The following is a 15,996-nucleotide window of genomic DNA, read 5'->3' on the forward strand; positions in this document are numbered from 1 at the left end:
TATCTATCTATCTATCTATCTATCTATCTATCTATCTATCTATCTATCTATCTATCTATCTTCCCAGCCCAGGTGAGAACTAGCGTCACGGGAAAAGGGACCTGGCTGACGCCTAAGCAAAGGTTATTATGGGTTATTTCCATGGGCGGGCCTTTAAGGGCTTCAGGCATATGGACGTCCCACGCTGAAGAAAGGTGACGCCTAGCAAAGAGTAAGAGGTAGGAAAGGAGCTCTCACACTGTTTAACATTAACATGCCACAAACATGATCACTCAATTACTGAAAATGTTGAACTCTCACTAAAAAATACCTCTGATTTTTATATATATTATTATTGATTATTAAGATTGATCATTTCTAATTATTCAGTTCATTGTTAGATTATTTTTACACAGTCTATAGAAAATAAGCTCTTTCATGTATTATTCCCTAAATGATCAACAATTGCCATCAAAAACTGATGGCGAGTTTGTGAACCTAGCATAAAGGGAGTCAAATGTATACATATTGAGTTTTAGAAATACTGTACAGCGTTTATAACATGTAAACTTGTAGAATGTAAACCTCCCCTAATTGAGAAAAGCCCTCGAATTCCCCATTGGAGCTCATACAAAGGACATGATCGTAATGTCCTCAATGTTATCTACAGTCTTGGTTAGCGTTATGAATCCTTTTTACATAGATAGACGATCTTTGTACTGGAGAAACAGCATCGGCCAATGAAACTACTCGGGGGCGTGGACTTCCGGCGGGCTCGTGCGGTCACAGTGCATAGTGGGCGTTCAAGCTGTCTTATTCTCTAGCTCATACATGACTTCACGATTAACGTTACACAAGTTGGGAAACTTCATATCTAGATATTTTCAGTTGCAAACGGCTAATAAAGATGACCGAAAGCTCTGCGAACAAGCTGCTAAACGGAGATTCCTGTCACCGGACCTCAAACGGTAAAAAATCGAGCAAAAATGGCTTCGTGAAGAACCACTGCCTGTTTCAACAGCCACAGAAGTATCATCGGCACAGGGAGAGGGTAAGGCCCAACCGCCAACTGTTCTACCGGGGAGGACCACAAACAAGCATTGTTGGGTTCGGTACTGTGGGTATTGGGATAGTTTGAATTAAGAAAATAACGTTAACTCATCTGTTGTTGGTTGTTTTCTCCATGTTTATATAGCGGCTTTATATACTTGTTTTGAAGTAAGTTGCGTTTGCAGGCATACGGAAAGTGAGCAGCAACATGATGGCAGCCTCACAAGTAAACTGTAAAATTAACTAATGGAGCTAATCAGTTTATCTTATTTAGTTTATATAACGGCCTAGCCTAGCATTATGTCCTAGCCTAGCAGTGTGTCCCAATGAGACACATTTCAAGCTAGCTGTTACCAATTGCCCCCGGGAATTTTGTAACATTTCTCTTATTTTTAAAAATATATCTAAAAACTGAATATTGTTAACATTGTGGGTTATTTTCTGGTTACAAATGTAGCTTTTAACCAGTAGTATGTGTAATGAAAGCGTTTCAAACTTCTTGTTACACGCTACCTCATCAGGAGGACTGTGGTGGGACTGTTTAGTAACCGTACACTCTGTTGTGTAGCCCGGTCTCTGTTTACACTGGTTCACACCGTGTGAATATTACCAGAGAGCTGTCTGTCTCGTCAGAGCAGGCCTGCTTCCACATGACACTTGAGCGGTAGAGGAATGTCTCCAGGCTATGAAGGGTGTGGCCCCGGAATGAAAACACAGTGTGTGGGTGTAGTGGTGGAGGTGGGGTACCCACACACATGGCACACACTTGTTTTTTCAGTTGTTTAGGTTCAACACAGAAGATAAATCTAAAAAGCACACAGACTGTGCAAGACATGCATCTCTCTCATGAGAGAACATCAAATTCCAGAGAAGGCTGCCTATGTCAGCATAAAGTGGATTTACACAATTAGGTCCAGATGCTTTGACTGTCAAACCAATCACATCCTTATGCATACAATAATCCATCTTGCCAAAAGTTAATCCAGAGCAGCAGGTCATATCACTACTGATAATGCTATCACATATTTGTGGGAAATTACCAGTTGAAACAAGAAAGTACTGAACTTACTTAAGTTAAGGCATTTGAGGCACTTGAAGGTTAGTAATGCTTAGGATTGCTATCAACCTTGAAAAGGTGACATCACATCATCCTGCTGTGACATGAGCTCTGCTAGTTCTTGATAAGGCAACTGAAATTGGAGTTAGATGCACATAGACCTATGTTTACAGGAGGAACCAGGGAGTGTCTCTTGTGTCAGCTGATCAAAGGGACTGGTCTCTGTCTGTTAGCTCATTTTGACAAGTATAGCGCTCAGACCATTTCACAGTATGGCTGAGTCTCAGTCACAGACCGGTAATAAATGTCTGCTGGAAAATAGATCTCTCCTTATCGAGCTAGCCATAATCCCCATATTGACAAAATAGGAAAATGGTCAGAAGCAGGATTTTTATGAGCTAGGGATAAATGATCTCACTCCTCTCCCTTATTTGAAAAAAACAGACACCATGTGTTATTGTCTGCAATACGATCAGATCACCATCTCTTGAATTGCAGAGCAATCTTATTTAAGAGCAGATTTCCACAGAGCTCGTTGGTTGGACGCTCTTCCGGGAGACAGTGTCTGTCCAGCGTTAAATAAACTGCACAGGTCTACCTGTTCTCAGTCCCTGTTTGTCCACGGGTATAAAAGATTAAGCAAATATGACGTCAATCAAGCTGTATTTAGCTGCTGTGGTTGGCAACAGACTCTTTGAACGATGTACCTGGATGTGAATGTGTTTCTGTGTTCACACACCATGGCTTCTGAGGTGCTGCTCTTTCAAGGATGCTTTTTTTAACTCTAGAGAAAGGGACCTGTTTGACTGGCTATACACACACACACAGTGCAGTGCTCTCCTAATCCCTGGCTCGGAGGTATTTCTTGGAGAAGCATGATGGTCACATGAGGTATGGTTGTTAAGCTGCGGGTTGGAACCTGTAATGAGTGTCTGCCCTCTTTTGTTTAATGTTGGTTTTGTAGACCGCCAGTCCACAGTCCAGCTCCAAATGATGCTAGTGTTTTTATAAGCTCCTCCAGTGTGTGGCCACATTTTATATGGTCCCATAGTCCTCGGTCAATATTGCTATTCATAAAAGTCGGTGAATTAGAACCCTGGGTTGATGGCCATGTCACTGCTCACTGGTCAATGAATTAATGCGCTTATTGTTGTCTTTATTAGGTTTCAAACTCTTTCCAAGAAAAGACAGATTTGAACAAATCAGCCCTGCTGTCTAGTGTGTGACCAGCTTCTTCTGGATTGCTGCGCTCTGCTTTCTATCACAATCTATTGGGCTGCCTCCTGGGGCAGATGTAATGTGTAACCAGACTTAAAGCGTGGATCAACCATTACCTTTTTAAAGGAGAAACCACCGGCTGGAATGTTTTTCCCCCCCAATGTGAAGTGGTGTGAGTTTAACATTGTTACTCCTTGATCTGTGCCTTGGCCTTAGATTTGGTAAACCAAACACCTTTTATTTTAAACCAAATTATTTTTTAAATTTCATTTTTATAACTAACTTTTAAAGACTTGTTATTCCAAATTATTTTTCTTTTTTGTCCCCCAGGACCAACATGTCACACACAACTCCAGCCTGTACGAGAAGCCCTTTGCGGAGTCATTTGAGGAGACTCCTCTACTGGTGGCCGTGCTCACCTACATGGGCTATGGCATCCTCACCATCTTCGGCTACCTCCGAGACTTCCTTCGCTACTGGAGCATCGAGAAGTGCCACGTGGCTCGGGAGAAAGAGGAGCAGAAGGTAAGGACGTTTAGTGAGACCAACCATTCCAAGTTTTTCCTGTTTTGTTTTGGAAGCACAAGTTGCAAGATAGAGCTTTGCTTTCTTTACAGCACTGTGTTAAAGGTTTCATATATAGATTTTCAGATATTTTTAATCCTAGAAAAGAACTGTGGTACAAATCACCTCTCACTACATCAGCTGTCAGTGTTGCAAGTCTTTCACTCTCTGTCACACCTATTCTATCTGGTGCAACAGTAATCATTGACTGTTGCCCTCGGCTGCTCCAGAACAAAGATATCTCCTTTGGAATACAAAGAACTGAAGAGACATGCTATTAGGAAACTCCCCACCCTTTTCCATGTCTCCATGCAGGATTTCGTCCCCCTCTATCAGGACTTTGAGAACTTTTACACCAGGAACTTGTACATGAGAATTCGAGACAACTGGACCAGACCCGTCTGTAGTGTCCCTGGTGCTAAGATGGACCTGGCGGAGTGTGTTTCTCACGACTACAATTGGACCTTTAAGTAAGTTGCTGCATTGTGGTTGGTTACGAGTATTTGTTGTTCTGTGTCTGTTGATTTACAATCAAGGCGTTTCCATGTTGGTCATTACTCCCTCAGAGGCGTGTTTCTGAGCCACTGGTCCTTTGCTCAACAGGAAGTTCCCTGATTTGCACTTAAAGTCACTGACCTCTTATTTCTGATAATAAACGTGACGTAAGCTATACTTCAGATAGTTCTGTTGAAAGCTCTAGTATCTGTCACATGACAGTGAGCTGAAGCCCTAAACACAGTCCTCTACAAATGACAGGTAGCATGATACAGTCTATCAATACAGCACAAAATGGAAATATGTGGCGTATAATTCATTACATTTTGTATTTCCTGTTGCGTCTTAAGTCACTGTTTTACAAGAAATGCTTCAGTTATGTGATGTTAGAAAAAATATAGTAATATATGCAAACTGCTTTGATAACAGCAAAGAGTGTGTCATATTTTCCTTTTTCTCTCATTGGTATGTACAGAATAAGAAGAACTATGCTAGCTGAATACCCTCGAAACAATACACTACTGTAACTGCCAGTTATCATGCACTGTGATAATACAGAATAACATTGATCGGGAAATTGTTGCCAGGCAACCAGGGCAGGCAGGCACACATGTTGAAGATACTTATTTGTATTTAGCTAGTCTGCTACCATATCTGTGTCTCTCTCAGGCAGACGGGCAGAGTGGTGAAGGACGTCATCAACATGGGCTCATACAACTATCTGGGCTTTGCTGAGAATACCGGGGCTTGTGCCGATGCTGCGATTGAGACCACAGAAAAGTATGGCGTTGGAGTGGCAAGCTCTCGCTGTGAGATGGGTGAGGATAATGATTTATCATCGTCTAAGAGTGCTTTCATCATAAAATTGAGTGAATTCAAGATCAAATGGACCTCAGCTGGTGAACAGCTGTTCCCTCTTTTGTCCGTTGCTCTTTCGGCGTATAACAGAGGCAGCAGGCTTCAATGGTTTTGAAGGAAAGGTTGAGTTTGAAATATAGTGAAGCATTGTGAAAGTTCAGTTCAGCACATAGTTTGCTGCCTTCTTTTGAGTCGCGTGATAAATGTTATTGTCTTAAGCAAAGGTTCCGTGGTGTACTCAGCTTTGTTTACATACTAGCTTGCAGTATTTCTTTCCTTACCTTAACTGGTACATTGCACCACACCTTGGCCTGCTGAGTAGAATAGTGTGACACCACATGTAGGACTGTGTATGGTAATGCGTGTCCTTGTGCACGAGATAAACAAAGCAGGAACCGTCTCATAGAGAAACGGCTCAGCTACTAGAGGGGAAAAAAAGTGGACTGGCATCACTGTTTGTTTAACAGGTATAAGAAAACAAGGGCCACTTAATCATTTGTCCCTTACTGCAACTATGCAAGTGAAGTTGTAGTTAAACTGAGATGATGTCGTTTCTAGGGAATCTGGACATCCACGAGGAGCTGGAGCAGTTGGCTGCCAGGTTCCTGGGTGTTGAGTCATCCCTGACTTTTGGAATGGGCTTTGCAACCAACTCCATGAACATTCCTGCTCTCACCGGGAAGGTATGGAATTTCATTCACTTCCTTTTATTTTCTTTTGATGTCCCCAGAACATCCTGTTCCTCTTGAGTTGATTACTTTTTAATGTAGTTTTCTGTGTCTGTTTAGTCACATTGTGCCCTGTATCCATACTGTAATTGTATGCAAGTGCCATTAACAGTTTTACTGTTATGGAAAAACACTGTTTCCTGTGTAATGTGAAAACAAGCTACATTTCCAGATGTACGGCCAAGTTAAAGAGTTCAGATTGTTCCACAACACACCAGCGTCCGGCCAAAGCTTTCAAAACATCTTGAGTGCAGGGGTTGGAGATTGGCATTGGACACTTCCCAGCCCCTGTTGTTCTCACTCCAACAAATCACACATGCCAGTCTTTACTTGCGTCCTTACTTGCCCTCTTCTTCCTGAGTCAATTTCGCTTCAACAGGAAGTAGATATCTGAGCTGACAGGCGTGTACCTCGTGAGTCAAAGGACACATTTCCTGACAAACACATGAGTAAAAACAAACCGGACAGTGAGAGAGAAGCTTACAGTAAGTATCTGAGTCACTACTAGGGATGGTTATTGTTAGGATTTTATCCATACTGCTACTCTTATTGATACTCCTTATGGGTTTGGTTCTTTATTGACAATCTTATATATTTTAAATATAACAAAATGTTGTGCGAGCAGCAAGAATGGTCACTATAAAGCATGGCCCAATCCCAATCTCCCCCCTCACGGACTCGAGGACTTTGAGGCGCGGTCCCGTAATGTCCGTGAGGGTTCAGGGCTGTCCCACTGTCAAATCATCGAGTGTTTGAGTCTCTCGCAGACATTTTGAGCCCTTTATGAACCCTTTCCGTAAGTATGCTGACTTAGCCTAGGGGAATTACCCACAAATCATTGCAATGTGACGTTAAACACGGGGTAACCAGTGGACGCATGGGGACGTAAAAAAAAGTAAATAAAGAGGACGGCTCATGTGTGTTCAGCCTGGAATATTACATGTACACAGAAACATTAAGGGTTAAAGATGGAACAAATAAATAAACTTGAAATCAGAAGATATTTATTTATTTATTTATTCATCAAATATTTTGATTTTGTCAGCCGTTTTAACAAAAACTAGTAAATATATTATCTGAAGTTACCTCTCATCTTGTGAGGAAAGAGCCAGGAAGACGTTCAAATCAGGGAGTACAAAGTATAAAATAAATACACACAATTATACATCATATCTTTTGTCGTTTTCATGGTAACGTGATAAAGTGCTGTCCCATTCCTATTTACACCATCTCAAGCCCTCACAGTCTCTCACACTCAACCACCTATCAGGTGAGGGTGGGTGGGGGTGTCCAACCAAACATTAAAAAGTATTGATAACCAACAACATTGGAGCTTATCAATACTCCGGTCTTTAATAGATTAGCGCCATTTCAAACCGACTCTTACTGCACTTGTGACCAGGATTCCTGAATACTTCACTCCCTCACTGATACCTCCCATCCTTGTGTCCTGGTCTAGTTCTGTGTTGTGTAACAAGCCCATTTATTCATTGACCAGAGGAAAGGATGTGACCTGTCAGATTGTTGCGGTGTGTTGACTTTAGGACACGGATAAGGTGTCAGCTGTATTTATGACATAATGAACAAAATATTTTATGATCAGTTAGATCCTCGTGTTCCAAGATGGCCGCCAGACCAGTCCTGTGTTTGTGTGTCTGCATGTGAGCTCGGAATTTATGTTTTATTTATGTTTTATTTTGCCTGCTGATCTGGCTGTTCTAACATCTAAAGTGTCTTTAGCTTGTACTGGACTGAGAGCATAGTGCCTATTTATTGGTTTCTTACAAAATCTATAAATTACAGCCTAGCCTCCTTTGCTAGACGTAGCCTGGGCCTGTTTAACCTGTTTCAGCCTAGCTTCCTCTGCTAGCTGTAGCCTGGGATTCTTCAACCTGGTACAGCCTGTCCTCCTGCTAGCTGTAGCCTGGCCCTCTTCAACCTGCTACAGCCTGGGCTTCTTCAATCTGGTACAGCCTGTCCTCCTCTGCCAGCTGTAGCCTGGCCCTCTTCAACCTGCTACAGCTTGGGCCAATTCAACCTGCTACAGCTTGGGCCAATTCAACCTGCTACAGCCCGGCCCTCTTCAACCTGCTACAGCCCGGCCCTCTTCAACCTGCTACAGCCCGGCCCTCTTCAACCTGCCACAGCCCGGCCCTCTTCAACCTGCCACAGCCTGGCCCTCTTCAACCTGCCACAGCCTGGCCCTCTTCAACCTGCTACAGCCTGGCCCTCTTCAACCTGCCACAGCTTGGCTTCCTCTGCTAGCTATAGCCTGGCCTTCTTCAACCTGCTACAGCCTGACCTATTGGTTATTGGTTTGGACATGTTTCATCCACTAAAACCTTCCTGGCCTTTTTGGCTCACAATTATTTTTATTCTCTGGATCACATCAGCTCATACAACCTGCCTTTCTAGCAGGTACACACAGGAGACTGCCATCCTTTCTAACGGTATTGGTACATTGGGCTTCAGTTTGTCAACCAGGGACATTTCTTCCTTCTGGTTTACAAAGACTTTTGGACTTCCTACTTGGTTTGTAACAAAGCTTATTCCTTTGTACTCTTACATGTTATTGCAGCAGTTCCACGACTCCTGTTTAATTTCGACCAAACCGTCATTGAAAGATAAACATATGCAACATTTTAGCACTGTCCTCAGACGTGTGTTAATCATTCTCATGTCTCATGTTCATCTCTCGAAATGTTCACCCAAACCCAGGGCCCGCTATCCATGTTCCCACTGTCTCCAATCTGTCATTTAATGATTTTTGTGATCGTAAATCATTGGGCTTTTTACATGTCAATATCTGTAGTTTGTTGCCAAAACATGACTATTTAAAATCTTGGGTGCACACTGCAAACCCTGATGTTCTGGCTGTCTCTGAATCATGGCTTAAGAAAGGTGTCTCGGATCTAGAAATTCGAATACCGGGTTACGTCTTTCGTCAGGATAGATCCACCAAGGGTGGCGGCGTGGCTATATTTGTAAAAGACCATTTGCAATGTTCTGTTACGCTGTCTAAATCAGTCCCGAAGCAATTTGAACTGTTACTGTTAAAACTTAAACTGTCAACAAACTTCACTCTGTCTGTTGTTGTTTGCTATAGACCACCCTCTGCTCCAGCATGCACATTAAGAGCTCTCGGTGAACTGCTGGCCCCTCACCTTTCCTCTGAGTTTGTCCTTTTGGGTGACCTAAACTGGAATATGATCAACCCCCCTGATTTGGTTACACAGCAATTTGATGCTTTAAACCTCTTTCAAATTGTATCTGAGCCAACCAGATATAATTTGAAATCACCGTCATCTGCCACACTGATTGATAGTATTCTCACTAACACTCCATCAAATTACCGATCTGGAGTCTTCAGTCAAGACTTGAGTGACCACTGTGCTATTGCATGCGTTGGCTCCGGCCTCTCTGTCAAACGTCCGCCGGTGATTGTGACCAAGCGCTCACTGAAAAACTTTGCCAATCAGGCCGTCCTGCAAGATGTTGCAGCTGCGTCCTGGGAAAGAATCAATCTTATTCCCTCAGTGGAGGATGCCTGGTCTTATTTCAAAAACACCTTTAGCCTAATCATTGAGAAACACGCCCCATTGAAACGATTCCGGACGAAGAATCGCTACAGCCCCTGGTTTGGTCACGGTTTGGCGGCTTTGATCCGCCTAAAAAACACCTTATGGCGGAGGGCGAGGTCTTCTCAGTCTGCTGCCGACTGGCTGGCCTTCAGACAATGCAGGAACAAAACAACACAGGCGATCAGGAAAGCTAAAATCAGTCATTTCAAGGAAGAATTCTCAGCCAGTGGCTCTGACGGCAATAAACTTTGGAAAACAGTTAAATCCATGGAAAACAAACTTGCTTCTCCGTATCTAACCACTTCTATGATTTTTGATGACATTGTTGTTACTGATAAACAACGCATGGCCACACACTTCAACCAACATTTCGTGAAATCGTCTAATTTCTTTGATGCAGTTGCCCCTGAAATAGATTCATCTAACACGCCTACTTCATCACCCAGCGTTACCAGCTTCTCCCTTCAACCTGTTAAGGTTCCGGAAGTCCTGGATGAACTTATTAAGTTAGATTCAAACAAGTCAGCTGGTTCTGATGGGATTGACCCTGTGTTTTTAAAATCAGCCACTCATATTATTGCTTCCCCTATTACAAGCCTGTTTAACCTATCATTTAATTTGTCTGTTTTCCCCCTTGACTGGAAATTGGCTACGATTCTTCCCCTCTTTAAAGGAGGCTCTGGCTCTGACCCGAACTGCTACAGGCCGATTTCCATTTTGCCCTGTCTGGCCAAAGTCATAGAGAAACTGGTACATAAACAACTAATTCACTTCATTGACTCAAATCATATTTTGTCTGACCTGCAGTCTGGGTTTAGGAAAGGCCACGGATGTACCACCGCTACACTGAAGGTCCTTGATGACGTCATCACCGCCATAGACGACAAACAGACTTGTGTAGCTGCCTTCATAGATCTAGCCAAGGCTTTTGACTCGGGTCAACCATTACATTCTCCTGCAAAGGCTTACCAGCATTGGCTTGTCCAGTAGTTGTTGCAACTGGTTTGCTAGCTACTTGGCTGGTCGTGTCCAGCGGGTGAAGACTGAAAACATGTCTGAACCGCTTACCATCTCTAAAGGTGTCCCTCAAGGCTCCATCTTAGGCCCTATTTTGTTTTCCATTTATATTAACGATGTAGCAAAAGCTGCTGGAAATTCCTTCATTCATTTGTATGCTGATGACACCATCATATATTCAGCTGGTCCCTCACTCTACTCTGCTGTGTCCACTCTTCAACAAAGCCTCACCTCCATCCAACAGTCTCTCCACAGTCTCCACCTGCTCCTCAACCCCAAAAAGACCAAATGTATGCTGTTTGACCGGAAAAACCTCATCATTCCTAGCCCTCCCAAGGTCTACAGTGCTGATGGCTCGGAGCTGGAGTTTGTCAGCTCCTACAAATACCTTGGATTCTGGTTGGACTCGTCTCTCTCATTTAACATACACATCAATAACCTTCTGGCTAAAGTCAAAGCTAGACTGGGTTTCCTGTATCGAAACAAGCCCTCCTTCACACACTCTGCCAAATTCACCCTTGTGAAAATGACCATCCTTCCTCTATTTGATTACAGCGATATAATTTATAAAATGGCATCAAAGACCACCCTCAGAAAACTGGACACACTCCACCACTCGGCAATCCGTTTTTCCACATGTGCACCCTTCACCACCCACCACTGTGCTCTTTACAGATTGGTGGATTGGCCCTCCCTTCATACCAGGCGGCTACAACACTGGCTGCTTGTGGTCTATAAATCCATTTTGGGAATGACTCCTCATTACCTCTCAAATCTTCTGTGCATTTCTGACAGCAATTGGCATTTAAGATCCAGTGACTTCATTAGGCTCATCATTCCAAAAGTCCGTACTGTGTTTGGTCATAACTCCTTTAATTTTGAAGCTGCAATGGACTGGAACTCATTACAAAACACACTCAAACTAACAGCTCTCACCTCTCTCAACATGTTCAAACATAAGCTGCAACAAGTTATAGTTGACTGCTGTACTTGCTGACCAGCCCTCACTTCTCTTTCTTTCTTCCATTTTTTTACTAATAACATCCAGTAATCTGCATTTTATTTTGTACATAGTGTTTGTTATACTGTATTGTATCTGTGTTGTTTGTGTAACTTGTGTGGACTGTCCTACTGCCTCTTGGCCAGGTCATCATTGAAAATGAGAATTGGTTCTCAATTGATTTTTCTCAATTGAAATCGTAACATAAGTCTTCATTCATTGTTGGTAAAAGTCTGTACATACTTTTTGGGTTATGGGTCCATTTTATTTTGAAATGGGATCATCATTTAGAATGATCAAAAAGAATGATTAAGTAATATTTGCCAAACAAAAGAGAACCGCATATTACTTTGTCCTACTTTTCCGAGGGCAGAAACCATACAGGGACCCTCTTATGTTAGTACATCTATTCATGGCAACAGGTATACTTCATCACAGAGTAGTAAAGGTTACTGTGAACAGCGTGGCCCCAACAAGCCCTGATCATTGGTCCCACTGCGGCTGTGTTCCACAGACCTCAGGTCTGGACTAGAAAGACATTGCTCAACACTGAACCCTCTCAGCATGTGAAACCCTCGGGTACTACAATTATGCAAGCAAAGCTTAAAAGACGGTTGAACTTGAATATTTCTCACTGAATAATGTTTGGCTTTTCTGCTGTCATTTTGTATAACCTTAGATCATCGGAAGTAGTTTTAAAAGAGTGTCTTTTCTTCTTGTTCTCAGGGTTGTCTTATTCTGAGTGACGAGCTGAATCATGCCTCTCTGGTGCTGGGTGCCCGCTTGTCTGGCTCCACAATTCGGGTCTTCAAACACAACAGTGGGTAACCTCTAATAATGAGCTCATTACTCAAGAGCAGTTAGATAGAATGGTGAATTAGAGTACACCCAGTGTCTACAGTAACACAGCACACAGGATTAAAGTGGCAACAGTGTCTCTTTCAACACTATGAGACAGGATTTAGCTCTAATCTGCTGTACCGAACAGGAGAGCAAATACATTTAACATGGGTGTGAGTTCCAGCAAGTTACTTCACTCCTGTTCTCGTCCTGTATTCCTACAGTTCTACATTAACTTAACTACCACTTTGTGCTGTGATGTACTATATTGAATCGCACATTGGTAGGTATGGTGTGATTTAAATGTATTTAAATACTTTTGTGGTGGGGGTGTCAGGACACACAGTCACCAGAGATCCTGACTTACTGTTATCCAAGCTCACCCTCAACAACAGGAAACGGGTTGACTGCTAAGCAAACGCCGTCAATGCTTCGAAGGGCTGCTGTCATAAAGTATTGACACTCCATTAATTCAAACAAGCTCTCATATTACTTTAGGGGAATAAAATACATCCTTATTTTCTTTGTACTGTAGACATGCAGAGCCTGGAGAAGTTGCTGAGAGATGCTATCGCTCACGGGCAGCCGAGAACCCACCGACCCTGGAAGAAAATTCTCATTGTGGTGGAGGGCATATACAGGTATACACACACACTTTCTCTCACACACACGCACGGTGCACTTCTACACACATGCTTGCTTGGACTAGAAGATGAAGTTAACTTAGCTAAGTGTTATTTCTGCTTTAATTGTTATTTGCTTGACTGGGAGTGCATTTGTCAACTTATTTGTGAGCACTTGTAAGCATGAAAACACTTTAACACAAAAAGTAATGAGTAGTATTTCGCGTTATCCTTCCGTGACTTTGCCATTGGTGTGTTTGATGTGATACCAGTAGTGGGAGTGTTGCGTGTTTCAGACCGGCTGAGTAAGTCCATAGCTTTACAGTGTGACACCATAATGTCTGAAAGGCTCTTTAAGATGTCCCCATCTGAAGATCAGTGAAGTCGTACTCCAGCTTACAATTCAATGTAGGAACATTCTCTGCATTTATTTCACTGCTGAATGTACAAAACATACACAACAAAGACATTCGCAATGGGACAAAGTGTGAATGTGTGAATTTATATTTCAGACACGGTTTTTAGCCATGATGGCAGCACTCCCTTATATCACTTTGTTTAAATATAGATAATAATGGCTATTTAGAAGTGTGCCCACTCTCCTTTAAGCATAACATGTTCCTTGTTCTTTGCAGTGTACTTACCATAAATGCAATCAATCCTGTTGATCAATAGAGTTCTCAGAGAAACATACTCAATGCACTGTACTAATGCAAAGTTAATGAAGTTTCATTTCCACTGGGATGTCCAAAGCAAAAGCTTCAACACCTGCACATATGCAACTAAAGGGAAGTGAAGCAGTTGTCTACAGGATCATGTGTTCACACGCTCGCTCAATGACACAGCAGCTTTCTGGATTAGATTGTGTATTCTCCATCCAGGAGCTTTGGGCAGAATATTGATTCAAATGCACTGTTTGTGTATTAGTTCTAAGTGTGTCAGCACTCTAGATGAGTTGTAGGATCACTCTGAAATGTGTTAATTAGTTTCATTATTTCCTTGAAGTATGGAGGGGTCCATCGTGCGTCTACCAGAGGTGGTTGCTCTGAAGAAGCGCTACAAGGCGTATCTGTACCTGGATGAGGCCCACAGTATCGGGGCTCTGGGGCCTAACGGCAGAGGAGTGGTGGACTACTTCGGCCTGGATCCCAAAGATGTCGACATCATGATGGGAACATTTACCAAGAGCTTCGGTGCTGCTGGAGGATACATTGGAGGCAAAAAGGTTGGTGATCTCTTGCACAGATAAAAGTAAGGCTGTGAGGTCAGACAGTGGAATATAAAGCCTACTGACTACTGTAGCTGGAACACTTACTCATCCTCTTTAGGGACCGTAGCAATTTCACAACTTCTGAGGCCCAGCATGCGTGTCATTCAGTTTTGGTATTACTGTTTACCAGTAATGGGAAATGTAGCTTTCCGTTCTACTGAAAAGGAATTAATTCAGTGTAAGCTTTCATTTTCAGTGAAAGTAGAGCTGCAAACAATGCTGCTTCAGTTGGCCGAGGTGAAGAAACATGCAAATACAGAGCCAGCGTACGCATAAAGATACACAATGGACTTTAAATCGGAACACTCATCTTTTACAGTGTGAAATACTCTATATAGTCATCATGCCCAAAAGGCCCATATGATGCTGCATTCATTTAAATATTCTTTCATTAACCCTCAATATTTCTATTCTAAAGCTGCTTATGTAATCAATTACATTATTTCCTGCATCAGAATGTAATAATGATAGTATTTTGTCAATGATTCTGTCTTGAACTGCATTAAAAACATAGTCTCACCATCAGTATTCATTAGCCTTGGTAACAAACTTTGCATTGCTTGGATTTCATTGTGTGAACTATAGTCTAAAGCTATTGTATTGTAATATTGCTGTCAGTGCTGCTACGTTGGAGCAACTGTCTCTCTTTACAATTTGTTCCTGTATCTTGTAACGGTCTTCTGTGTTGGCGCACTAACCAAATCAAATGTATTGCGTTCCCATTGTTATTGTTAAATAAAAGTGACTTAAATGTCATTTCTCTGTCAGGAGCTGATCGACTACCTGCGGTGCTACTCCCACAGCTCCCTGTACGCTACCTCCATTTCCCCTCCTGTGGCCCAGCAGATAATCACCTCTATGAAGATCATCATGGGAGTGGGCGGGACCACACTGGGTAGGTGCCAGAAAATGATACTAATCAAAAGGGCTTCTCTGTATTGGCAGCAGCATTGTGTAATGAAAAGAGAGTGCACTAAAGCTGTGTGCAGCTTAATCACTATCCGGTCTCAAAGATAGAGGGGCATCCTCTTTTACATTGGGTACATTACAGAAGATATGCAGAAGCCTTTGGGTGGGAAAGACACAGAGCTAGTAGGAATGTAAATTAGATATTTACATTACATTACAGTCATTTAGCAGATGCTTTTATCCAAAGCAACTTACAATTCAGATCCTCTCACACCGTAGGCACAGCTACGGGAGCAATTTGGGGTTAAGTGTCTTGCTCAAGGACACATCGACATGCGCCTAGCGGAGCCGGGGATCGAACCGCGACCCTCTGATTGAAGGACGGCCCTGCTCTCCACTCTCCACACCGTCGCCCAAATATTTGCCTTAGCTCAGCATGCCAAAATGAAGCTAGCACCTTTTTTGCCTAGTTTTTTTCTTGCGGTTGCAGCAATTCTGAAATGTCCAAGATTTCTGAACCACTCTTGTTTGGTCAGTCTGATTTGACATTTCAATTGCACAGTTCCATCAATGACCACATGATGTCAGTATGAGCTTAAGTTTCAGACTAAATTCATTCCTGCAAACCAAACAAACAAAGCTGAGGGTAGTTACTACAGCATTCAACTGGCATCAGCTTTGCCAGCTTTCGTATTCACTGCTTCATACTCTGTGTGCTTGTTCATCTTAGAACTGTTTCATTCCCAGCCAGGAGATAAAGGTGTGTGTGTGTGTGTGTGTGTGTGTGTGTGTGTGTGTGTGTGTGTG

The 15,996-nt window shown here is 42.6% G+C and overlaps 1 protein-coding gene across 1 annotated transcript in view; it reads left to right on the forward strand.

Moving 5' to 3' along the window:
* The first annotated feature begins 758 nt into the window (after positions 1-758).
* sptlc2b (serine palmitoyltransferase, long chain base subunit 2b) overlaps positions 759-15,996 on the forward strand; it is a 19,786-nt gene continuing 4,548 nt past the window's right edge. Inside the window, exons 1-9 of the mRNA XM_031872824.1 lie at positions 759-1,030; positions 3,635-3,829; positions 4,184-4,338; positions 5,033-5,181; positions 5,780-5,904; positions 12,274-12,367; positions 12,923-13,028; positions 14,016-14,235; positions 15,049-15,175. Of these exons, the coding sequence (XP_031728684.1) occupies positions 887-1,030; positions 3,635-3,829; positions 4,184-4,338; positions 5,033-5,181; positions 5,780-5,904; positions 12,274-12,367; positions 12,923-13,028; positions 14,016-14,235; positions 15,049-15,175 (1,315 nt within the window). The 5' untranslated portion in view covers positions 759-886. The remainder of the gene's footprint in view (positions 1,031-3,634; positions 3,830-4,183; positions 4,339-5,032; positions 5,182-5,779; positions 5,905-12,273; positions 12,368-12,922; positions 13,029-14,015; positions 14,236-15,048; positions 15,176-15,996) is intronic.

Source organism: Anarrhichthys ocellatus, unplaced genomic scaffold (assembly GCF_004355925.1).
Source record: "Anarrhichthys ocellatus isolate YVR2014 unplaced genomic scaffold, GSC_Weel_1.0 scaffold66, whole genome shotgun sequence".
Classification (NCBI taxonomy): Eukaryota; Metazoa; Chordata; class Actinopteri; order Perciformes; family Anarhichadidae; genus Anarrhichthys; species Anarrhichthys ocellatus.